Source organism: Protopterus annectens, chromosome 4.part1 (assembly GCF_019279795.1).
Source record: "Protopterus annectens isolate FY-2018-M chromosome 4.part1, PAN1.0, whole genome shotgun sequence".
NCBI lineage: Eukaryota > Metazoa > Chordata > Ceratodontiformes > Protopteridae > Protopterus > Protopterus annectens.
In genome coordinates this window covers 495,859,596-495,885,816 of record NC_056734.1, presented here as the reverse complement: position 1 = coordinate 495,885,816, position 26,221 = coordinate 495,859,596, and the positions used below count along the sequence as shown (strand labels likewise).

Below are 26,221 nucleotides of genomic sequence, written 5' to 3'. Positions count from 1 at the left end.
GCACAGTTAGATTCTTTGTGGCTTGGATATCCCACTAGTAAGAATGGAGGAAGTGGTAGCAGCAACCTAATACTTTAAGAACTCACAATTCTGAATATATTGCTGTTAAAAAAGTATGGGTTTGCCAATGGCATCACACACTGTCAGCAATACACAGTTTTGCTCAGATATAAGGGATAGTTGTAAAAACATCAAAAGGAACAAAAGTCCAGTTTTGGCTGAAATAGATAAAATAATCTTTGTGTTTTCAGACACCTGTTGCTGAGTCTGAAACAGCAAATCCTAGTTAAGATGGTGAAAGAGGTTGGTGCGGAAACTAACAGGGAAGAGCCTGTAGTCCATGATATTGAAACTTTTCAAAAGATTTCAACCAAAAATGTAGTGATGGATGACTGTGTGGAGACAGAGGAGCGAGATCTGTAGTAGTAAACTCATTAAGAGAGGAACAAGTACCTGAACAGGTTCCCAGATTTCCTTCTGTAAGGTCAGTACAGAGGCCTAGACACATACCTGGCTTTCTGCAGCATGTAGTTGTAAAGATGGACATTACTGAACTAAAAGTAAAGGAATTTCTAAATCCAATCTGTCCTTTTTCATTTTATTGGTTTTATACTGAGCTGCAAAAATGCAGATAAGTTGTTTAATTTTGAAAGTTTTTTTCCGATGCAGGTGGTGGTGGTTGGAGATCAGAGTGCAGGAAAAACAAGTGTATTAGAAATGATAGCTCAAGCAAGAATATTCCCTCGTGGGTCGGGTGAAATGATGACACGTGCTCCTGTTAAGGTAGGTAGAGAACTAGATGTTGATATTTTGGTCAGTTAAATGTCATTAGTCCCTGAATTTGTACCAAACTTGTACCTTTGTGCTGCTTATATAACATTTCTTCAAGTCCTTAAAGGATAATGTGTGTTTTTTTTGATTATTTGGTTTTATGATAAAAGCATGTTTGTTAATTTTGAACAGTTTGCCATTTATTATCCTGCTACAGCATGGTCCTCCTATAGCATTAGCTGCGAAAACATTTTGTTTGGGTTTGCATCTGTTTTTTTCTGTATACTGCAATTGCAGTTTGCCTAGGTAATTTTCCCTGCAGTTGGAATTAAATTTTCAGAGTTTTTACAACTTCAGACTAAAAATATACAATTCACTGAATCTTGTATTGATTCAAGTTGGTTACTACACGAGTGAACCCCCAATTGGCAGTGAGTTTGAATTTGATTTTAATGAGTTGAATGCAGGCAGTGTATATGTATATGTGTATGGGGAGGGGGGGCACTTTTCCCTATGGAAAATAAAACTGTTGTGTAAATGTCTTTTTGAGCATTTTCTTTTAAAATCTGAAACTTCAGTTCATAGGTGAATGCTAGGCTAATGACCACTGGGGCCTTTATAAGCCTAACTAAACATCTCAATTGTATCCTGAACATTTATGTGCCTTAGAGGCCATTTTAAGGGGTTTGTGTGTCTTTTGAATATGGTTAAGGAAGAACTTTGCTTCAGGTAGATGGGAAGGCTGTTCCATAGTAGAGGAATTCTCCGAGATCCATATCTGTCCCTTCAATGTGTCTTATTATATCACAAGCAAAGTTTAAATCCATAGATAAATTACTTACGATGCTGTTCATTTTGCAGACAATCAAAAAGTCCATCAGACTGGGATCCAAGGATGCCATGTATGTCAGCCATAGATTACCTCTCAACAGTCTGTAGGAAATGCATTACAGAGATAGTTTTTTGAGATGATCTGAATAGGACATGCCCTTTACTCCCCACATTCTTTTGTGAGGAACTTTTGTAGAATTTCCAGTTGTTGCATGTGCCTGTTCAGGTAAATACTGAAGAGAGTGTTGTACTCAGTGATGGGCATTATGAGGGCTGAGTACAGTGGAACAGTGACTTCATTGGACCTAGATGCCATGCCCTTGCTTATAAGCTGAACAACTTAAGAGTGATTTCCTTACTACCTTTGATACATGTTGGTCTAGTCAGGTTACTATCTTAGCACTTCTGAAAATTAAACTTATACAATCACATTCCATGAACTCTCCTGTCACAGGGATGCATCAGAAATTATGCCAGATATGGCTTCTGTATTTGTGCTGTCAAGTGGAAAAGGTAATTTTTGTCAAGACATTAAAAATAATAAAAAAAACGTCCTCACAAAAACAAATGAATTTTGTGTTTTCATTATCACGTTTTGTCTGTATGAACATAGCATATAGTTGAAGTCTTAGGCATAGTATTTTGTTTTACAATGTTTTGTCAAAGAAACATGATCTTTGAAAGAAAATATGGTACGTGGGCCTAATGTCATCCACTTCAGTGACCTCAGACAACTGACAAATACATTGATGTCCTGACTCACCTACTTCTTCAGTCTGTCAGAGGTAGGAAGGCATCCATCAGATAGGTTTACTTTGTGCCTCTGTTCATAAGTGGACTTAAGACAGTAATTCAAACTTCAGCGTGCATTTGCTTAACCCTATATGTTTGTAAGGTCACTGCAGCCTGATGAGCATGCATTGCTCAATCTTTATTTTTAACAAAAAAATGTATTTGACCTACCAATAATAGTCAATAGTTAAATGATAGAATATAAACTGTTAACTAGATTCTTACTTTTTTCCATAACATCTTTTCTAACCACTTTGCATAATGCAGCTGTAGTAAGATTAGACAATAACCTTTTCTAGTCCACAGTTCTGACACTCTCATTTCAAATGACTGTGTGTCCGTAGTCCATTATTTCACTTAGAATTCTCTGCCTTCAGTTATCAGTTATTCATTATTGACGTAAATATGAAAACATTATCACACAATTTTTAAAACAAATAGCATTATTACACAATTTTGAAAACAAATAGAATATCACTGAAACAAAAAGATGATGTAATCATTTGGCTCGATTAACTTTTCTCAATTTATGTACTACTTCACAGAAGAAAAGATATGCCATACTTGAACCACTGTAAGTCGGTAATGTGCATTAACATCATGTTTCTAAAACAAACCACCATTGCAAAATTAATGCATCATTTTTCAGATATTAAACTACATTTTCCAAGATAACCTGACAAAATATTTCTCCCATGACATTTTCTGTACCAGTCTAATCTCTTGTCTCCAAATTGTCATCCATCAGTATGATAACCCCCTCTCTCCCTGTTGGCACTTCCCTACACTTTCATTTTCTGGTTATTGCTTTTTTGGCTGCTGCTATCATGACCCGAATGCTCTTTCTTTCCATGGTAATGCATTGTATTTTATTATCAAATCTCAGCAACATACATTTCTTCATTATGTGAATTTCCTGACTCCCTCTTTAGGAAGAGGAATGAGGTTTAATGGAAGACAGGACTGTACAGAAAACTTATATGTGATGTGTAATGATTGCAACTGAAAAATGTCAGTATGATTTGTTTTCATTAATATAAATGTATGATTGCCTATTTCATAAGTCGTAATTCAATAAAGAAGCTTCTTGTTTAAAAAAAAAATGCTAATATTGAAGAAGAATGGATATATGCACGCATGTACCCAATACTTCTCTATCGCATCTCCAACAATATGCTTCTACATTTGGAAATATTCTTCTCAACCTTTGCTGCATATACAAATATTTTTAAAGACATTCCATGCAGATATTTTAAAGTGACATGATTGTGTACTGTGTTATTGTGCTACCTACATTTTTTCTAATACTTTCTATATAGGAAACTGACCAGGAAGTTGAGTATGTGAACTAGTGTGCATTTTATGCTCTATAAGAACTAATAGTAATGATAATGCCATGCATTCCATGACATGCAATACTTCACAGTTTCTGTTCTTTTGTACTGGAGAAGTCACAGAGATTGCAGAGCTTTACTGACAGATGCCTGTAAACCACTATGTTTACATTATGAGGAATCATGAAAGTACTTTTCTTATTTCTACATTTAACTAGGTATCTCTCTGTCTGTATATACATGTATAATGTTGACTGAATAAAAAGAAAAAGTGAACCTTTGCCACTAGTTAAAATATGTACGTCATATATGACACAGATGAATAATCAAAAGGATCTCTACAAAACTGATAAAAAGGGAAAGGGCCATTATTTATTTTTAATGTGTACAAGGAAATAGTCCTAACAGTCAGAGTTTTGGATGTGCTTTTACATAATATCTAGCATATATAGTATAAATCAATATTTCTTTTCTTAATTCCAGTCTGAAAAGCTAAATCAGTGCACTGTATCCAAGGCATCCACTTTTGTCTAGCCGTTTTCATCTCCTTAAGGTATCTGGCATCAATCCTTTGCTTACGCAAATTATTTGTTACTGTCATCCACTTCATCAGTAAAGGACAGACCCTGCTTTTCCACTGGAGAGTAATACACAGTAAATTCTACCAGTGACCATCACTCTTGGCTGTACTCTCACAAAAACAATAGAGGGCAAATCAGCTTTTACTCTGTCATGCCAAAATTAATAAACTAAATGTTAAACATTTTCCCTAAACCAATTAAGAGCATTGCATTTTCTATATATATGCTTCCAGTCCCCTAATACATCCACACCATATCAGCAACAAGTTTGATTCATCACTGAGAACTTACTTTTTTAACACCTTTATTAAATTATTGTTTAAGACATATTCAAACATATATTAACAGAAATGAAACAAACACTAACATTTTTGCCTTTACATACATTATACTTTACTTATTTTTCTTTCTTTATAGCTAATATCAGTCCAATTTTACATAATTTGATCAATTCCTGCATTCTCTTAAATCTATGTCTTCTTCTTCCTAAACATTATTTTGCATATGTTCCCACAATTTCCATTTATTTCTATATAATTTTCTCTTTCCCCTTTCTAAGGGTCCCTGTTCATTTTTTTAACTCTTCTTGAATATTCAGTACTTTAAATGCAGTTGGTTTAGACTTTGATTTCCATTTGTATTAATTGCTTTTTTGGCAGCCAACCAAATTAAAATTATCAAGGCTTTACTATGTATAGATAGTTCTTATCCTATGTCTCAGCTCAGAGGAATCATTTCCTTAATTACAGCCATTTGCTCACTCAGTATTTCTAACAGAGTACTCTGTAGGGAATTTTTAAAATCTGCCAACTCATTAAGCTCTCAGATTGTATATACTCATTTACCTGTTTCTTCCTCATCAAACCGTCAGCATTTGCTATCTACCCTAGGAAAAAGTATTTGAAATCTACATATGGAAACATTTCCAAGCACAAAGCCCAAACCTTCTGGACATTATTGCATACTTGAGAGCCATACATATGTCCTCCCTTTTTTCTCTTGTAAATTGCTCTTCCAGTCTTTCTTCACAGTCTTTTCTAACCTCCCGCAATTGATTCTGATAGTTATCATGCAGTATTTTATATGGCCTAATAATTAGCCATTTTTAATAGCTTCTGTTTTAGATTCAACTAAAACCTCAAGTACAGGAAGTTTTTCACTTAAGATTCCCTTTTCCTTGTCTCTTTGCCGATACTGTGATATCAATCCCTGGTAGGGAAGGTCATCTGTAGTTTGTAGTACAAATGTCGTTTTGGCCTCATCCCACTCTTATTGCCTTTCACACTCTAGTTATTGGCTCAGAATACCTTGTTTCCTTTGTCAGTTTTCTCCAGTAAATTCCAGCCCATCTTGCCTATTTTCTGTACTCGTACTTGCAGTCATCCTTACTGTTGCAATCCCTTTTCTCCAGTCTCGTATTGTCTTAGTTCGTAGAATACTTTTTTATGAATGTAATATTATGTTTGATTGTTGTTATCTCCTTCAGCATCTTTATCCAAAATCCCACTCTGCCATTATTTCTTGAACTTCCCCCTGCTTCAACATCATCCCTTTTTACTCTAAATTAAAACCTTCTCCTTGTGTTATATATATGAGCTTTAACTGTGTAGCTCTAAAATATCCCTTCAAGTCAGGCAATCCTAAATCACCTTATTTTGTTGGAAGGCTCAACTTATCCCATTTAACCTTTACCCTGTTCCCCACTCAGATAAATTATTTCATCACTTTTTAATTATTGCCCATAACTACTCCTCTGGTTGACAAAATATGCTTGACGTATATATAAAACTAAAGGGATTAAAAGCATTTTCACTGCTTGCATCTTACTATCCATATCCATAAATAAGGGTTTCCAGTTTCTCAGTTTTTCTATTATCTTTTGTGTAGTCACTTCCCACATATCATTAGCTGCCATAACAGAAGCCTTTTTAATTCATACTCCTAAATACTTAATTTTATCATGTCTTCATAAATATGGATATTTCTGACCCAGTTTGTGTATAAATACATAATATATGGCTAAAACCATTGTTTATTTTCATTAATTTTATATCCTGAAAATACTCAAAACTGTCCGCCACCTTGAAGCCCAAGATTAGATCAAATTAACTTAATTATGCTTCTGTCCAGCATTTCTTCTCATGTTAGACTGTAAACCCTATTATTTCTTACAAGTAAAAAAAGTACTTGCTTACTTTAATATTTTTAACATATACAACATTCACTGAAAAGACTTCCTCCACATGTAAAATAACCCTGATGCACACCATACAAAACCACTTTACTATGTAATATACCACTTATGTCATGAAATGTTTTATACAGATATTAATAACAGAAATTGTTTTACTCAGTTGTTTTTGTTTTCACTTTTATTGTCCTTCTACACATTAATGGCATAAAATGGGATATGCATTTTACAGTCCACACACAAAGTCAACAAAAGTCCAATCTGTCTCAGCCACCTTTTCTTATAAAGCTGTATTTCTCATATGTGATTGATTCTTTATAATCTACCATTTATTCTCTAATTTCTGTGCTGCTGGTCTTCATCCTGTTCATCTCCATCTCCCTTCACCAGACTCTGGTTCAAGTCCATGGTACTTCTGAGTCATCAAGCAAACTCCTCTGCTTTTTTTCTGTCTATCTCTGAAGCATTTTCATTTGGAACATTGGAAAAGGTTTCACTGGCAAAGTGTCTGTGTGAGCTTTATATCAGAAGAATGAGAAGCAGAGTCTCCTTTTTTTGCAGGGTCACCTTTTGTTGGATAAACCTGATTTCCTTTTTAGCCTGGCCTGTTCTGCATCCAAAAATATCTGTGATTCTCTAGGAAAGTAATATTCTGAAGACCGCTGAATACAGCAGCTTGAGTCAGACATCTCTGACTCGACATTCCCTGATTGCTGGGATAAATTTGCTTCTCTTCTGCCTTGCGTACTGTGAATAATCAATCTGAAGTAGTTTACTTTATTTGATCTTCAGCCTCTGGGTATCAGATCCGAGCTGGCAACTTCACAAGCATCTGCTCTAAGCTCCTCCCCCTACCCATAATACACCACTACCTTCCAACCCTCAGATCTCATTTGCCACGGCTACCAACGCATTGCGATTCTTGAGCTCCAGGTTGTGAGTAGGTTTTTTGAAGAGTTTTTCCCCATTTATTAATTTTTAGTGTGTGTGCTGGTAGCATAGGTTTCCTCCCTTCCTCCCCCTCGCTGGTGCATTGAGTGTAGGTATTTTTTCTTAGTTTTAGATAGTTTTGTAGTAGTTAGACTCCCCATCCCCCTCAGCCTTCTGTTTGCATGTAGTTCTGAGTGTGTGGTGATTGGAGTGTGTCTTTCAAAATCTTTTCTTGTTTTTGGGACTAGTTATGGCTGATCTCCCTAAGCAAGTCTTTAAAAGATGCACCGAGTGTGGCCACAAACTGTCGCCTGCTGATGGCCACACTCTTTGTGTTCTTTGTTTGGGTGTGGCCCATTACTCTACGGACTGCAGTATTTGCGCGAGTTTTAACCCACGAGCCCTTAAAAATCGTAGGGTTAAACTAGTGATGAAGGGCTTGCTCTCTTCTATGGAGGCGGCCACTTCTGCTTCGGCTGTGACCACCTCTCCTCCTACTCCCATCCTTGCTTCGGCTGTGAACACCTCTCCTCCTACTCCCCCACAGGCTGGGACTCATCCTCCTGCCTCTAAGCCTGTGGAACGGGGAGCGTAGAAAAGGCAGAGAGAAGGAGAGAGAGCATAGGAGTGATAAGAGAAAGAGGTCCCTGAACCTTTTGGCTCCGACCGGGCCTCCCACCAAACTTCAGTCTAGGCACCGTGACTCCCCTCAGCTGCGATCTCCTCGATTTTCTCCGGAGCTGGAGGAGCCCAGACCACTTTCTAGAGCCTCGGTTTTTCGACCCGCCAGGTCGGAGTCCATGGCTTTGTCACGGTCCACCCGCAGTCTCTACAAAGTTGACATGGATAAAATGATGCGGAGATTTATTCGCACACAAATTCATATGGGAGTCTTGCCGGCTCCTTCTCACTCTGGATGGGGGAGATCGCTTTCCTTCTTTACACCTATATATCCTTCTCCGATCCGACCCCTGGTTTTGGAGTACATGGATCTGAGAGTTCCCCTAGTCAGGGGGTTGGCACCAACGGTACCGGTTTCCTCGATGCCGGCAGCTGCTTGGAGTGTGTCGGATCCGACTAGTTCAGATCCGAGTGTCTCTTGGAGCCAGAGCCTGGGTGTCAGATCTGAGGGGGTGGAACTTTTTCCATCGACTCTGACCTTGTCGGTCATGGCCACCTCCTCGGAGTTCCATCTACTTTGGGCCTGGCTTCAATTCCCATGGGATCCGGGGAGACTGGTTCCCTTAATGGTGTCCCAGGAGGCTTGCTCTCCTTCGGCGTTCATCATGGAAAGCTTTCTTTCCAGTGGCTCGAGGCCCCTGACTATATCTTCGGACTCCGCCACGACTCCTTTGTGTGTCAAGCCCGTCATTTTACCACAGGGAGAGCCCTTGCTCGAGGAGCCCTAGGCAGTTTCCCTTGAGGAACAACAGGTAGTTTGTGAGCCCCGTCCTGGAAGCCCCAACAGAAAGGTTCCTCACAGGCATACGTGCAAGAGGAGGCACTTGGACTCCTCCCCGGAGTCCCTCACTGAGGACACTGATTTGGATGATGGGGAAGGTTCCCCCAGATCACTTCCCAAGGATGTCTCCTGCGGAGACATCATGGAGATCTTAAGCCAGAGGGGAGGTTGGTCCACCCCAAAACCTTCTTCAGACGAATCAGTGTTCCTGGAGGCTTTCGGCATGGGCCCGTCTACTTCCTAGGTTTCCCCTCTTGCGGATCCATTAGTGGACTTGGTCATCTTGTGGGCTTGGAAGAAACCAGACACTGTGGAAAGAATCCCTAAATGCCTGGACAAAATATTGAACCCTCCCTGCAGACAGACCAGCTTGGAATAAAGGGTCCCTGGTAGATGCTATGGTGGTAGCAAACATCACCAAGAAGGAACTAGCCCAGGAGAGTTCCTCGGTCCATCCTCCTTGACCGTGAGTCTCTGATAATGAATCGCCTAGGGAAGTGGGTTTATGCGTCAGCGACCTTTTCTATCAGGATGCTGAACTATCTGGCCCATGTTACTTGACTACAGTATAACCTGGTTAAGGAACTGGCTGAGTCTCCCTCAAATTCCATGTCGCAGGAAGACAGGGCTATGTTCTCTGTCAGGATGGCTACCTTGACAGCGGTTTCAAATACATCTATGTGACTCCTCTCACATATGACCGAAGGAGCAGCTAGGGTGGCTGGGTCCGGAGTGTCCATGAGGCATAATGCCTGGCTCAGATTGTGCCATATCACAGAAGCCTTCAAGTTGTCTTTTGCGAATGCCCCATATGACGGCTCTTCCCTCTTTGGTAAGACTATTCATGACACCTTGGTCCAGAATGAGAAAGACGGGAAGACACTGTCAGCTGTCAGAATCCGCTTCTCGAACCCTCAAAGATCCTTTTCCCAGAATCAGCGAGGGCAAAAGATGATGTAGTTTTGGAAGTCTCAGTATTCCCAGGACACTCATGGTCCTTCTTCCCCTAGAGGCAGAGGGGGACAGGACAGACGCCGGCCCAGAGGCAGAGGGGATCCGAAGAATTTTGGGTCTCAAGAACCATTCTCGGACAGGCCTGCACAGCAACCTTGAGGGGTTGCCTGACTGCTGTGCACTGGAGACAGTCAGTGGTTGGCTGTTGTTGCACCTGGCAGCATGGGAGTCCTTGTCATCAGACCGTTGGGTGCTTCAGATAATTTCCAGAGGCTATTCAGTCCCATTTGTAATTCTCCCTACACCTTACAAACACCTCCCAGATGTACCACCTGCGCAAAGGGAGGCAGCAGCGCTAGAGGTTTCCAAGCTGCTAAAGAAACGAGTAATCGAACCCGTCCTTCCAGATTGGGCATCTACTCCAGGTTCTTTCTGGTGCCAAATAAGACTGGGGACTTAAGGCCCATTCTGGACCTGTCTACTCTGAACCTGTCAGTTGCCAAAGAGAAGTTCCAGATGGTCACTTTACAGTCCATCCTGCCGTACCTGTAAGAGAGCAACTGGATGTGCTTGTTTGATCTCCAGGACACCTACTATCACGTAAAGATTCAAAGCAGCTCAAGGAGGTTTCTCCGCTTCCGGCTAGGAGCTAATCATTATCAGTTTTGAGCCCTACCCTTTGGTGTCACCACAGCCCCCAGGGTGTTCACCAAAGTAATGGCAGTAGTAGCAGCTCATCTGAGGCTTCAGGGAATTCAAATCTGCCCTTACCTGGACGATTGGCTCCTTACTGTGCTCCCACCAAGCGTCTACTTTGTCGGACCAGAGACTGTTTCCTACATTTTTCACACTATCTAGGGATTACAATCAGCACAGCTAAATGTCTTCTGAACCCTGTCCATGTTATAGAATACATAGGAGCACAGATAGACTCGTTACAGACAAAAGTTTTCCTGACCTTGGAGAGAGTTTGAAATTTTAGGATGCATGTCACCTTCATTTACCGATCACATCTTCCCTCAGCAGAGTCAGTTTTAAGGATCCTAGGCTCTATGGCAGTGATGATAACACTTCTACCATGTGCTCACTTACATATGCGAGTACTACAGTGGACTCTAGCGGTGCAATGGTCTTTGTTGGATCTTCCATTTTCACACCCGATACATAGCAGAGTCTGCAAACCATCCCTTCTATGGTGGATGCAGTCTTCGGAAATCTTGGAAGGATGATCTTTTGTTCCAGCCCCTGCCCAAGCCACAGTGACCATGGATGCCTCCCAGCTAGGGTGGTGGGGGGCATTGTTTGGGAAGGACAGTCCAAGGCATGTGGTCCCCGATCGAGACCAGTTTGCATATAAATGTTATGGAGATGATGGTGGTCCTTTTAGCGTTGCAGGCCCTCCATGCCTTTCTACCTCTGGGAACCATTGCAATCCAGTCAGAGACAGTATGTTGGTGGTTGTATATCAACAAACAGGGAGGGACCAGATCTTACCCCCTTTGTCGTGAGGCCATGAGAGTTTGGGAATGGGCGATCTGCACTGGTTGTTTTCTGGTAGTAACGCATATTCCGGGGCAGTCCAGCATTCTGACGGACAAACTAAGCCGGACTATTCTGATGCCTTACGAGTGGTGTCTGAATCCTTCAGTAGCAGAGCAGATCTTTCTAGAGTGGGGTTGGTCTTGCTGCGATCACTTTGCATCTCCTTCCAACATGAAGTGCAGCGAGTTCTTTTCCCAACCTGGGGGAGTGCCTCAGCGACGCTCTAGTCCATGTTTGGCCTCGCAGTCTTCTGTATGCTTATCCTCCTGTACCCCTTATTCTGAAGTTCCTACAGAAGGCTTGTTGACTGAGGAGCAAATGGATCCTCATTGCCCCGTTTTGGCTTCACCAGGTATTGTTTCCCTTCCTTTGGTCTCATCTTTTAGCTCCTCCATGGCTCTTGTATCCCATTCAGGATCTCATTTCGCACCCCTTGAGGGTCCCTCATCCGAATCTGGACAGTCTGAACCCCACAGCTTGGCTGCTCCAGTTCCCTTAATTCAGTGGCGGCTGGTGACTTCAAATCAAAGGTGGGGCTGCAGGAGACAGCTGAATGGGTGGGGGGGGGGTCAATGGGAATGGGTGTGGCCAACTAGAAAGGGGAGGAGCTATGCTCAAAAACCACAAAAACTGTAACTTTAATTAAATACGCTGCCCTGGGTGCCAAACCATCACTATGAGAGTCCAATCAAGACAAAATGAAGTGTAAAAGAAAAAAAAATATTTCAATCCATTGACTGCATGACAGCTTACTTAATATCTAGATGGAAACAAAAAAGTTGTGAGGCATGAAAAAATAAATAACTTTTTAAATACATTACTAGGATGCCAGTCAAAATCAAGTATAAGAAAAACAAGCAGCACTCAACTCAAACCACTTCTCCAGTTCTAATTATAATTTATATTCAGCTTTATTAAAGTACCAAGTAACATGCCGAAAGTAGCAATCTCTGTGATACCCCACTTGTAAAAATGTTTCTTATCCAAAAAAGGCCTGCTACCTGACAACTATCTACTTATTTCATGGGGAAAACATGATCAAAGTAAAAAATGAAAAGCAAACAAGAAACGAGCTCAACATACATTGCTTAAAGGATTACTGCACAGGATATGGACCACACATGATAGATTGGCATTCTGTTTAGCTTGCAGGTAAAGCCTGTAATGAGCTTCTTAAAATAATGTAATCCTGTCCTTTATTACAAATACTGCCATATGTATTTCAATACCTAAGGCTTATTAAACATTATCTAGTTATGTAAGTTTTCTCTGCATGGCAACAACAGAAAGGCTTTCAATGTTGGCAATTCTTAAAAAAAAAAAAAAAAAAAAAAAACAGTATGCTTATTAAAACTTACATGCATCTTACAACCTCAGACAAGCTTACCTGATGGTCATTAAAGCATTGCTATTTAAACATAGAGCAACAGGCACTTTCTGAATAATAATAAGCATAAATCAACAGTATAAAAATATGACAGAAACCAGAACTTTCTGCAAAATCAAGAACAGATGAAAAGTCACTATAGTACTTGTGTCTACCTTGGATAGGGGGGATAATCTGCACATTTATACTGCATAACTGCTCCTTGACTTGCTTGGACACATCCAGAGTCACTACATGGGGGAGTGGGGTGCAACAAGTTTGTCACAATTTGAAATGTCTCTGGCTGACTGCGATGGCCCTGACACATTTGTCATAACTCTCAACCTCAGAGCAAGAAATCTGGACAAAGCCTTACATAGAAGTGGGACAAAGGCCCAAAAATAAGGACAATTTTAAATATTGCTCTTATAAACTTAGAAAGATAATAGAATAGTAGGTCTTGCATTAGTATGCATTTTCTGAAGGGTATGAAATCTGAAACTGAAATGTCTGTCATTATTTTCTAACTTCAGTCTTAAATGATTTGCCACTAATTTGCCAAAAAACACAATTTTATGAAAAATGGACCACAAATGTGATGCAAAAATATAAAATAGCCACACAATACAGCTGGGAACCTGTCAAAGAAGGGACACTTTTTAATATTAGTACTGCTAACTTGAGCAGCTGATAAAATAAAAGAATCTACATGCATTTCTGAAATAAAAGTAATCTGTAACTGATTATTACAGTTATTTATTAATTGTAAACCCTCCATGTTTTCTTCCAAAATTGCCATTTTGCAGAGGGATTATTAGTGGAAGAGCAACATTTTGAGCCAAAATCGGAGACAGTTGAGAGGTTTGGATATGCCTAATTCTGTAAAGCAATTTTTTTGCACGTACCTCTCAACCTGTTAATGCAGGAAATCTGGACAAGGCCAAATATATTGGAGGAACATATGAACAGTACTAAAAATTGCTCTTGTATAAACCAAGACAGTTGATAGAATAATAGGTCTTGCTTTAGCATGCATTTTTCTGAAGGTTATGAAGTCTGAAACTCAGTGTCTGTCATTATTTAGTGACTTCATTCCTAAATGATTTGACAGAAAACCACACATTTTATGAGGAACAAACCAAAAAATAAGAAGCAAAAATCTATTCATTCTGCAAAAATCTGAGAGGTATAGTTCAGCCGGGGCTGTCTTTGAGTTTGCTGCCCTTCCCCTCTCACAGAATCATGGTCGAATGGAGCTTCCCCCCTACAGCCATTCCAATGAACCATTAATTGGCTATTTCAATTAATTTACCATAAACACTAATGTGCATACTGCTTTACTTCTGCGATGATTTGGACTTCATTTGAAAGTTTTATTTTGTATTTTACAGCGCAAACAGTAATAGATATATTTGCGAAACAAAGGAATGCAGTCTCGCAATGAAAACAGACTTAGCATTAAAACTTCTCTGCCCTTGAAAACTCACATTTACTGAAACAGCATTGACACCCACATTAAAAGAAAATGCATTTTGCCAGTGACAGATAAAGGTTAACTTTGGGTTTGGGCTGTTTTCAAATCACAGGCCCCTTGCACACGAAACATACACATGCTCTTTCATACACCTTCCCGATTGTATTAAATTATATTCCTTGTACAATACAGTACAATTTTAGAGGGTGTTTTAAATTTATTGTTTTGAAATTTTTCCAGTAAACAATGAAACAAAATGCATGCACCAGTAATGACAAAACTGCCCAATTCAGAACATTTCCATCATAAGTGTACTCAAACTTCTACAGTCCACTAGTATCAGTACATATGCACAATCTCTGAAGAAGTAAAAGTCATCTAAATAATTCCACATTAAAGAGTTCTGTAACTAATCAAGAGGTTGCTGCTGCAAACAACTTTGTATTTCATTATTTCATCTACAAATAAAGTGCATGTTGCCCTTGAGGAATAAATTGCCTATCTTACTAAAAAAAACAAAAATAAGCTAGCAATATTGCAATATGGAATGGATGGCAAACTGACAACAGGTTCATAGTTACTAGGTATCTTCGCCAAAAAGGAGTGTAGCATCCACCCCCTTTGCAACACAGTACAGTATCAACAATGCATCTATCTACTGTGGGAGTAGAACCCACAGCCTTCTGCATCAAAAGCAAGTATACTACCTGTTGTACTATTAACAATGCAAGCAGACACAGCATAAGCAGCACTAAACGTTTGCTCCCCTGAAGCACTCAGCTCCTTGTAAAATCTACTTACTCAGCTGTATCTCTGAACTTTGCAGCACAAAGAAATCTGGAAAAAGCCAAAGTTTATTGGGGGGGGGGGGGCACAAGCGAAATGCTGTGTTACCACCATACATTTCACTGCCAAGCATTAAACCCAGGACCCTGTGCAAAACAGTCAGAGCAACATACCACTATGCCAGATCAGCTGTTTTGTGAAAGAGGAAGACGGAAAGTTAAATGGCTACCATTTAGTGAATTCAGTTCTCACCATAGCACAGCTGTCAACCTCTTAGCACAAAACACTTGAACAAAGCCAATAATGGGTGAATACAGCCCCCAAACATTCAGTGAATTCAGTTCTCACCATAGCTCTCAACCTCTTAGCAAAAAACACCCAGACAAAGCCAATAATCGGGGAATACAGTCCCAAAAATAGGGACAAATTTCAAATATCCATCTTATACACTTAGAAAATTGCTAGAATAAAAGCTTTTGTGTTACCATGTACGTTCGGAAGAATATGAAGTCTGATATTCAAATGAGTGTCATTTTTAACATTTGTTAACCAGGAAAGTCTGACTTGGAACAAAAGCTAATTTTTAGCAGAGGTCCAGGGAGAAACACTCCAAACAGACACATGTCTTTGTAAGATGGGAGGACACTAGAGGAAACCCACACAAACACAGGGAGGGCATGCAGACTCCACACAGAAGGTAAGGCATCCGAGCCAAGAATCAAACCAGAGAACCTGTAGCTGTCAGGCAACAATGCTACCACTGCACCAATGCACTGCTAACTTTGCAAGGACACAAAAATACAGAAACCACAGATTTTATGAGGAACAGAACAAGTATAAGGGAAAAATCTGCAATTTATTTTTACAAATGGTGGTGGGTAGGGAATTCAGGCTCTTGCCACCTGGGCCCAAGGTACAGGGTTCAAGCCTGTTCTCGACCCACCACCATATAGCACTTGGGGCATTTTTACACACACACACACACCACAATAATCCTCTCGGCCATCTCTGTAGCAGCATCTGAGTATAGGCTGTCCCCCTCCATTCACAAACTGCACCAGCCAGCTTCTAAAATAAACACCTAGGCAAAGAGTAAACTACAGTAAGCTATAGCAGCCGAGTATTGGCTGTCTCTGTTTGCGTTCACGAAAGCACAGCTTCCAGCAGGCTGTCCCCCTCTGTTCACTAACCAGCTTCTAAATCTAAAATAAAATACATGAACTGCACTAGCTTCTAAATATAAAATAAAATACAAATCCACACCCAGGCAGAGAGTAAATTCACAGCTGTTTGCACACCCAGAGAGTAATCCACAGCAGCTGAGTATCGGCTGTCTCTGTTTGCGTCGGAATGCTCACTTCTGGCTTCCTGTGTTCTGTTTGAATGTACCAGGACTGCTGACCTTGCAGTCCAATCCCCTTCCAGTCTATGAGGTTAGCACCGCATAGACTTCTGGAGCATCAGCAGTCTGCTGCCTTTTTCCTGAATCCAGACTGGGTAGAGCAGCAGCCCGGATTCACTTTCCATGTGCAGGTTAGGAGGATTAGAACTGTACCGTTGTGGGGGGGGGGTGCAGTCCTGCAGTCCGATAGCACGAGCCGCCACTGCCTTAATTGCTAGGACTGCTGGATTGTCTTCCTCGGTCAGGTCTATTCTGGTGGCTGCTCATAAGTCGTCCACCAGGAAGATTTATCGCAGCAAATGGAAGCGTTTTTCCTTTGGGGCTCTCAAAGGAGTTTAGATCCTGTCACTGCTCCCATTCCGGCTATCTTTGGCTTTTTGGCAAATATTTTTCAACAAGAGGCTAGCTCGTCTACGGTCAAGGTTCAACTAGCCGCCATTTCTCATTTTCATGTGGGTGAGAACTCTGCTTCTTTGGCCTCTTCCAGATTGTGCAAAGCCTTTATCAAAGGTACCTTCCTCTTCCGTCCTCCGGTCAAAGATCCCATTCTCTCATGGGAACTTACTATGATACTTCAAGCGTTGGTTGCTCCTTCATTTGAACCTGCAGCAACTGCAGATCCTAAGTTTTTGTCTTGGAAGACAGCCTTTCTAGTGGCTATCACCTCTGCTAGGAGGGTTTCAGAACTTCAGGCGTTGTCTGTTAAAGTCCCATACATGATTTTCTACAAGGACAGGGTTTCTCTTTGCATCAATCCTTCTTTTCTCCCAAAAGTAGCATTGGAGGTTAATGTCAATAAAACTATCAATTTACCTGTTTTCTTTCCAAATTTTACAAAGAAAATTGAATACAAGTTGCATTTGTTGGATGTTCATAGACAGTTGTGGTTCTGTTTGCACAGGACCAAAACTTGCCATAAATCTGACCAGTTTGTGTCCTTTTCTAAACCTTTTTTGGATAAACCTATTTCCAAGGTGACCATTGCCAGGTGGTTCTCCCTATGTATCCGTCAGATCTACAAGGATAAAGGTTCGTCTCCTCCTGGTCAGGTTAGAGCTCACTCGACCATGTCCATGGCTGCTTCTGTGGCTTTTGGTTGAGAGTATCCTTAGACGACATTTGTTCTGCGGCTACTTGGTCTTCATCTCATACCTTTATTTCTCACTATACATTGGATTTGATTTCTTGAAGGAGAGCATCCTTTGGTTCCGTGGTGCTCCGGAATATCCTTCCATGAAGGCCACCCCAGTGTTTAGTAGCTGGGGACTCTGTCCCACAGGTTGAAGATCAAATGAAGTAAACTACTTCAGATAAAGAAGTTATGTACTCACCATAACTTTCCATCTAAGTAGTTCTACTTCATTTGTCTTCAGCTGTCCCTCCTGCCTTCTCCCTTGCCTTACCATATGGACAGCGCTCATAGCTGTTTTTTGTGTGTGTAAGGTGTTTTGGGATGGGGTTGTTCAGTGTAGGGTGCAGCAAACTCGATCTGAGGGTTGGAAGGTATTGGTGGTGTATTATTGGTAGGGGAGAGGCTTGGAGCTCAGAGTAGATGCTTGTGAAGTTGCCGACTCGGATCCGTTATGGATCCGATACCCACAGGTTGAAGACAAATGAAGTAGAACTACTCAGATGGAATGGTATAGTGAGTACATAACTTCTTTTTTTCCACAAACACTAGGTTGTCTCCAATTTTCAATACTTTTCCCTTCTGACACGGTTTTGTCAAGATCGTCTCTTTCTGCTGGTATAATTGTATATTTACTAATACAGGCATTCTCTACTTTCTCACGGCCAGGTTTGGAGCAAGCACTTAGTGTGCCTTTTCAGTTAACAGTCTTGCCATGGAATACCAATCCAGTTGCTTATTTGTGCTGTCTTAAAGTTAATATAGTCTGTTCCTTCCTTCAGCAGCAAATGTCATGTTTTCTTTGAGCGCTTTATCTTCTAATCACAAGCCACGAACTGGTAACCAACACTGAAGACCAAAAGCAGAGGAAGGCAAAGGCAGGCTGAAACACATGTTAAGTGAAGATTAAGCACTTTCGTAAGACTGTATCAAAAAAAAAAACTTTGTTTATGTAGGAATAACAATGTAATATTTGAAAAGTGAATATTTGTTTGAAGGTATGCTGTTCCCAAAATCATGTCACTCATACTACATTTCCAAGTCCTGTTATGTGTTAGGCACGTTCCAAACAGTAAACCAGCGACTGAACAATCCACAAGTATGCTGCCATAAAACATCCACTAAACAGTCCAACAACAGTAAGTAGTATCCACAAGGATAACACCATCTGAATCCAAAAAATAAACCATTATTGTCAACGACTCCAAAAAAATTATTATCAGACTACCACTTAACAGAACTGCATCGTTGTACAAGTACTTTATAAAGTGCGCACATACATATTCGCTTACTTATTCTCCTTAACTTCAGTTCTATTCAACGGTTTGCAACAATAAAGCCAACAATTTACCAAAAAAGATTTGCAGGTCTCCGTGCCTTATTCTCTGAAGAAAGTATTGTACACTTATAAGTAATCCATGTTGCAGGACAGCAGAAGTTCAACCAAACATTTCCCAGGTGTCCATCTTTCATTTCCTGCGGCAGGCACAACAGCAGTGTGACCAACTTTACAGTACGTAGTCTAAGATTCACTTCTCCACATTGATTTACCTTACCAAAAGTAAGGACAAACTAAGTCATACCCACTGAAAACATCAAATTCCACCTTAACTAACTCCCAGTATCCGTTTTTAGGAAAACAAATGTATTACCGCAACCGCGAAAATCTGGTTGCGATAATACGCAAGTACCAGCTTTTTTTGTATTTGTTTTTTACATCTCACTTAGAAATTTTGTTTTTTATGCCATTTTCATGGTGTTTTGCCTGCTGTTTTTACATTATTATTGTTTAAAACTTATCTTGGCAACAGTTTCCTCTACACTGGGTATAGCTTTATTGCTGATATTTTTATGTAGCTGAGCTGTATTGTCTTAAATTTATAGCCGGTTATCATTGGTTCTCTTGTGTTTTTTTGCTTTGCTGATCTGTGCTGAATGCTTTGCTGTCTGAGTTGTAGCTAATGGTAGGTAGTGTGCGCACACTGAATTTTTTCTATAGTGCTAAAATAACATCTTCCTTCATTTCTTAGTTGCTAGGCACTATTGTGGTCTTGGTTAAACTTTGCGCTGATTGTTCCAATCTGCTAATAGCTGAACTAGTCTACGTGTGGTACTCAAATAGTCAATGAAATCTACTAGTGCTTAGCTAGTTAGAAATAGAAGTGATTAAACTATTTGTGTTAGAATAAACACTGTCTGTCGACAAGATGGGCCCCCACAACAGGCTAGAACAGGTCCTTACCAAGCAGGTATATTTGGAGGCTAACAGGCTGTTGCCAAGATAAATTTTAAACGGTAATTAAGCGAAGTAAAATATGAGTCACAGCCTCTGTCCCTCCCTTATCTCCCTTTGAATTTGTAAACAGTGGCATTGGACATCATGCAGAGACCTTTTATTGCCAACCTTCTTCACTTAGTGTCCTAAGGCAGTTTAACGACATGTTCACTGAAAGTGAGCTCCTGTTCAGCATAGTCAGTTCTCTTCTGTGAGAGGTGTAAACACCTAACAAATTTGGAACTACCCTTTTCCCAGCCCAAGGCAGGTAGGCGAGCATTTAATTGCCATAAACCCACTACTATGAATTCAACATCATCATACAGGTATCATGAAATTGTCATGTACTGATGCCATTCAGATATCACTACACAAACCTCCTCTTTAGAATAAGCATCATCGATCCCCCCCAAATTCAGTCACAAACGACATAATATTCCTGTTAAGTATGCATAAACCAGATTTGGAAACTTCTTAGTAATTGGTGACTTTATTGCTAGGCACAGAGACTCCACACTCATTAGGCTGGACAAGGATTGGGTTTACAGTTAGCTCTCTCAGGAGCCAGTATTGCAGACATATGAAGGCTCTCAATATGCTTTCTACCATCAAGTATAACTGCAGCATTGTAGTAAGTCATGCAGGAGCCAAAGACATGGTATAAAAATCCTTAAAAGATTTTCAGAAGTCCATAGCGTTAGTCAAGGGTGAGACTCTGTTTTTGAGTGGTATTCTCCCTTCACTGAAAACAATGCCTAGATACAAAGAAAAGAGAACTAGATTTAACAACTGGCTAGCTGTTATTCCAGGAGGATCCAGTTTGTGTCATCCTGGGAGACAATTGACAGTCCAACTTACTTTGTAAAGAACAGTCTTCTTAATCAAGGTGTTTCTGCATACTGGACAAAGACTTTGCTGATCCCATTGTGCCTTGTTTAGACAGTGTGTGTCTAATGCACACCCCAGCCTGAGAAATCAAATCCCAAATTGAACAACTTCTGGGTGGCCCATCTCAATGCCTGAAGTCCTAAAAATAAACTCTGATTTGGAGGCAGTTATGCATATGGAACATGTCTGTGTTTGTGTTGTTACCAAGACATGGTTCTGTGCCTGGGATTTGTAGTTATTGCACCTTTAAATCCATTGGTAACTCCAGTGGAGTCTGTGTTTATCAATTACAGTATCCATTCAAAGGTGCTACACAGATACCATCACAGTGAGCTCACAGGACTCCAGTTCACCTTAGGGAAATCAAACTTCCAACTTAATAGTTTAACATTAATCCCTGCCCATGGCCCCAATGCAGTCATGAAAACTTCCTGGTATTCCTTGAAAATATCCCTATAAGTAGGGGCTCATTAATATCTGGTTGCTTTCTCTATCCCTTCAGAGACTGGAGTAGCTGCACTACCAATATAGAGCATGCCCAGTGTTGTTTTTTGGATAGGGTTTAGAGGAACTCCTTTTTTTTTTTTTTTTTTTTTTTTTTATTTAAACAACATTACCAGATTACACTTTACACAGTGACACAGACACCAACATTAATAGAAAAAAAAAGTGACATCTTCATTGTTTTCATGCAGCATGCTTAAATGATTTCTTTTTAATAATTCACTCGAGCATTACATAAGTTGCTAATTTCCTGCCTTCCTTTAAACCTCCCTTCTTGTACCGAACATTATTCTGAATGTATTAATACCACAAGTTTCATTAATTTCTATGTAATTTGCTCCTTCCTCTTTCTAAATATCAATAACGAAAACATGTGCAACACAAATGACACATTCCATTTACTAATAACCATAAATGTTGTTGTAGTCAGCAGAAGCAAGCAAGCCAGTCATTTAAAAAAAACTCTTTGATAGATATCAGAAAGTTGAGCATTTTCGTCCATCCACTGGACTTCATCAGAACAAATAAGTGACAAATCCTTGTTTAAATATCCTTCCATCGAGGTAAACGGGTACAAATAAGGTTAACTAGTTGGCTAATTAACTAATCAAGTGTGAGACTTGTTACAGTTAAACCTTGTATCCTCCATACTACATAACGGACATTGCTCAGTAAACTTGTTCCAAACACTTATAAGTTAAGAGTAAAAATAAAAGTAAAAAAATGAAAAATATGTAAATATGAGGACCCATGTATCATCTACAACCAAAACTCAATGAAATGCTCATTAAGGTCTTTGTAAAAATACAAAAATTCATAACATTAAATATTTTAATAAACATTAATACATTCAATAATGGAAACATAAAAATGTAATTACAAAAGATGTTCATTAACCAAGGTTAAAAAAAAACAGAAATACACATGCATCTGCGAAATATAATTTTTATCTAATATATCCCAGTTATTGTACCTTGGTGAATAATATGTAAATTCTGAGTTCCTGCTACTGAATTAAAATCTTCCATACCAGATATTCTTATGTATTTCTTCAGAAATCTACCCTCTTTTGTTGTTTCCCGTTCTCCATCCCTTTGATACACCCACACGGTTGGAAAGTGAATTCCAGTCCCCACCCGCAAGTAATATTCCCTGTTGAATGCTAATTCTTTCTTCCAAAATTCTGTTAATCTCTGTAATAGTTTTAGGTGGGTTATAAGTACATGCCAGTAGCCCCTGACAACCATAAGTCTATCAATATTGTATTTTTTTCTTATTTTACTACTGGAGCCCCTTTAACAATTATATCTCTCCCTTTCCTTTATGTCTCTTATTTTGTTGAATGTCCATCCTGATAGTCTTTCTTTGTCAAATTCACATGCTCATTTTTGTCACAATGTGTCATATTCTCATAAGTACTCACTAGGCTTTTGATCTGTGAGGATTTTAAGACGCTCAGCCTTGCATTCCTGTAGTAATCAGTGACCATTATATTTTGTCGTACTAGTATCCAACGGTGGGTCAGACATGTATGTTTCCCATTCTGTAAGGGTCAGTAGTGCTAAAATGGGAAGTGAATTTGCTGTTAACCTATCTGTGCATTCAATTTTTTGTAATAGAGTAAGAAAAACACTATGTGGAGTGGAAGACTGTTCCATAAAACCATTATTCTTTGTGCTACGTACCTATCCCACCAACATGTTCTACTAATTTTGCAAAAGCAGTTGAGGTCTCTTGAGCATGTGTTTATGATGTGATTGGAACTGTGAATGTGTAATGGGTCTGACAAAATATAGTCTGTTGAGCCTGTATAGGGACAGCAGAGGTTGCCTCTCAGTAATATGTATGATACTAAGAAGTGAGACAAAACTGAGTTAGTCTTTTTATGATTTAGGCCCTTGATATATATATATTTTTTTTTGAGAGAAAGTTTTATGGTCATTCCAGTTATGACAAGTGATTGGGCAGGTACATACCAAAGGAGACATTATACTCAAGGAGTGCTTAGTATAGTAGTTCAATTACATTCCTGGATCTGGATGCCATACATTTAGACATAAAGTGTGCAATGAAAAAGGACTGCCATAGGTTCATAGGTGTTAAGCAGGCTAATGACCACAAGGGCCTTTTCAAGCCTAGCCATGCATCCTAAATCTCTGACTAATTCTGATATCCTTGATAAGTGTAAGCATGAGCCTGGGAGGTGAACCATTTACAGCTTACCTGTGCCAAACCAGGGATTACTTTCCGGTTTCCCATCCAGTTATCCAAGTTGCACTTGAATTGGGTTAGGGAGGAACTCTGCTTCACATGGATGGGGGAACCTGTTCCATAGATAGGGCAGTCTCTGGGATACACGCATATCTCTCCAGCAGGTCCTGTTTATATCACAGCTAAGGTTTAAGTCTTTAGAACGGGTAATTCTGGTACTGTTTGTTTTTAGGATGTACAGGCGGTCCATCAGAGTGGGGTCTGACAATGTTCTGTCTACCAGGCATGTATCTTCCCTCAAAAGCCTGTAGGAGAGAGAGAATACAGCGATAGGGCCTTGAGGCGGTCTGCATAGGACATTTTACTTATGCCCTGTATTCTTTTAGTGAGGAACCTCTGTGGACATTCCAGTTGTTGGATATGCCTGGTTAGGTACATGCCAAAGTGGGCATTGTAATCAATGACAGGTCTGATGAATGCCAAATACAGTGGAATAGTGACTTCCTTGGACTTGGATGCCATACCTTTGTTTATAAATTATGCAACATGGAATGATTTCCTCACCATTGTAGACACATGATGGTCAAAGGCTAGATTACTATCAGTGTGTGTCTCTAAGTACCTGACTACTGGTTCAACTCTAAGGGGTGTGTTGTCAGTATGGAAGTAAATAGTGTGGAAAGAAATAGCCAGGGAATTGTTATGGCTAGGCTTGTATAGAGCCTAGGGCCGAAAGCCTAGTACCAACCTATGATAGTTACCAGGGGTGGATGACTTCCCAAAGATACCATTATGCATTTCTTGGCATTTAGTTTTAGTCCATGGTTCTGACACCAGTTGTTTTGTCTGTGTCAGCCCCTCCTGGAGAACATTTGTGTCAGTGTATGATTCAATGACAACTCCTAATTTGCAGTCTGCAAATTTAGTCAACCAGAGACCACTGACATTGACCTTGACTTCTGAGAAGTAAATGCCAAAAAGGAGCGGTCCAAGGGCTGATCCCTGAGGGATTCCACTTGACTGGTCTCTTTGTAGAGGTGGCCTCCCCATTTCTAGCTTCGTGGGTCCTGTCTGTGAGCCAGTTGGCTATCCTGTGGGTGACATACAGATTTGTACCTAACCTCTTGAGTTTGTCAACAGTGCTTGAGTGGGGGTATTGTATCAAATGCCTTGGCCAGGTCAAGATAGGCAGTGTGAACAATTTTGCCCTCATTCATTGCTTTGGTGACCTTCTTAAAGAAGTCCACAAGGTTGAGTAGGCATGATCTGCCCTTGACAAAACCAAACTGGTTGGGTCCAGTGTCTGGAGGTTTACTATATCTTTATATATCATCTCCACGATAATTCTTTCCGTGGCTTTACATATAAGACTAGTCTTACTTATGGGTCTGTAGTTTCCAGGGTGTGTAGATGGCCCACTTTTGTACAGAGGGATGACTGTTGCCTTTCTCCATTCATAAGGCATGAAGCCTGTTTGTGGAGGCTACAGTTAAGTAGTAATTCCAGAGGCCCTGATAGGTCATGGTTCATGCTATTTAGAAGGCATCCTGGGGCACTGTGTGGGCCCATTGATGCAGTGTTCTTGGTCTTAGAGAGAGCATTAAGGACCTTTTCCCTAGTGATAGTAGGGGGAGTTATATTTGATGATATTTCCTGAGGGAAATACTTATGCCCTGTATTCTTTTAGTGAGGAACCTCTGTGGACATTCCAGTTGTTGGATATGCCTGGTTAGGTACATGCCAAAGTGGGCATTGTAATCAATGACAGGTCTGATGAATGCCAAATACAGTGGAATAGTGACTTCCTTGGACTTGGATGCCATACCTTTGTTTATAAATTATGCAACATGGAATGATTTCCTCACCATTGTAGACACATGATGGTCAAAGGCTAGATTACTATCAGTGTGTGTCTCTAAGTACCTGACTACTGGTTCAACTCTAAGGGGTGTGTTGTCAGTATGGAAGTAAATAGTGTGGAAAGAAATAGCCAGGGAATTGTTATGGCTAGGCTTGTATAGAGCCTAGGGCCGAAAGCCTAGTACCAACCTATGATAGTTACCAGGGGTGGATGACTTCCCAAAGATACCATTATGCATTTCTTGGCATTTAGTTTTAGTCCATGGTTCTGACACCAGTTGTTTTGTCTGTGTCAGCCCCTCCTGGAGAACATTTGTGTCAGTGTATGATTCAATGACAACTCCTAATTTGCAGTCTGCAAATTTAGTCAACCAGAGACCACTGACATTGACCTTGACTTCTGAGAAGTAAATGCCAAAAAGGAGCGGTCCAAGGGCTGATCCCTGAGGGATTCCACTTGACTGGTCTCTTTGTAGAGGTGGCCTCCCCATTTCTAGCTTCGTGGGTCCTGTCTGTGAGCCAGTTGGCTATCCTGTGGGTGACATACAGATTTGTACCTAACCTCTTGAGTTTGTCAACAGTGCTTGAGTGGGGGTATTGTATCAAATGCCTTGGCCAGGTCAAGATAGGCAGTGTGAACAATTTTGCCCTCATTCATTGCTTTGGTGACCTTCTTAAAGAAGTCCACAAGGTTGAGTAGGCATGATCTGCCCTTGACAAAACCAAACTGGTTGGGTCCAGTGTCTGGAGGTTTACTATATCTTTATATATCATCTCCACGATAATTCTTTCCGTGGCTTTACATATAAGACTAGTCTTACTTATGGGTCTGTAGTTTCCAGGGTGTGTAGATGGCCCACTTTTGTACAGAGGGATGACTGTTGCCTTTCTCCATTCATAAGGCATGAAGCCTGTTTGTGGAGGCTACAGTTAAGTAG

General features: G+C 40.2%; 1 protein-coding gene across 4 annotated transcripts in view; it reads left to right on the top strand.

Annotated features, from left to right (window-relative positions):
* The window catches only part of OPA1 (OPA1 mitochondrial dynamin like GTPase), a 2,039,562-nt gene that overhangs the window by 794,434 nt on the left and 1,218,907 nt on the right, over positions 1–26,221 (top strand). For all 4 annotated transcript variants that reach the window (XM_044070302.1, XM_044070304.1, XM_044070303.1 and 1 more), the window contains one exon: positions 670–783. In XM_044070302.1, coding sequence (XP_043926237.1) covers positions 670–783 — 114 coding nt within the window. The remainder of the gene's footprint in view (positions 1–669; positions 784–26,221) is intronic.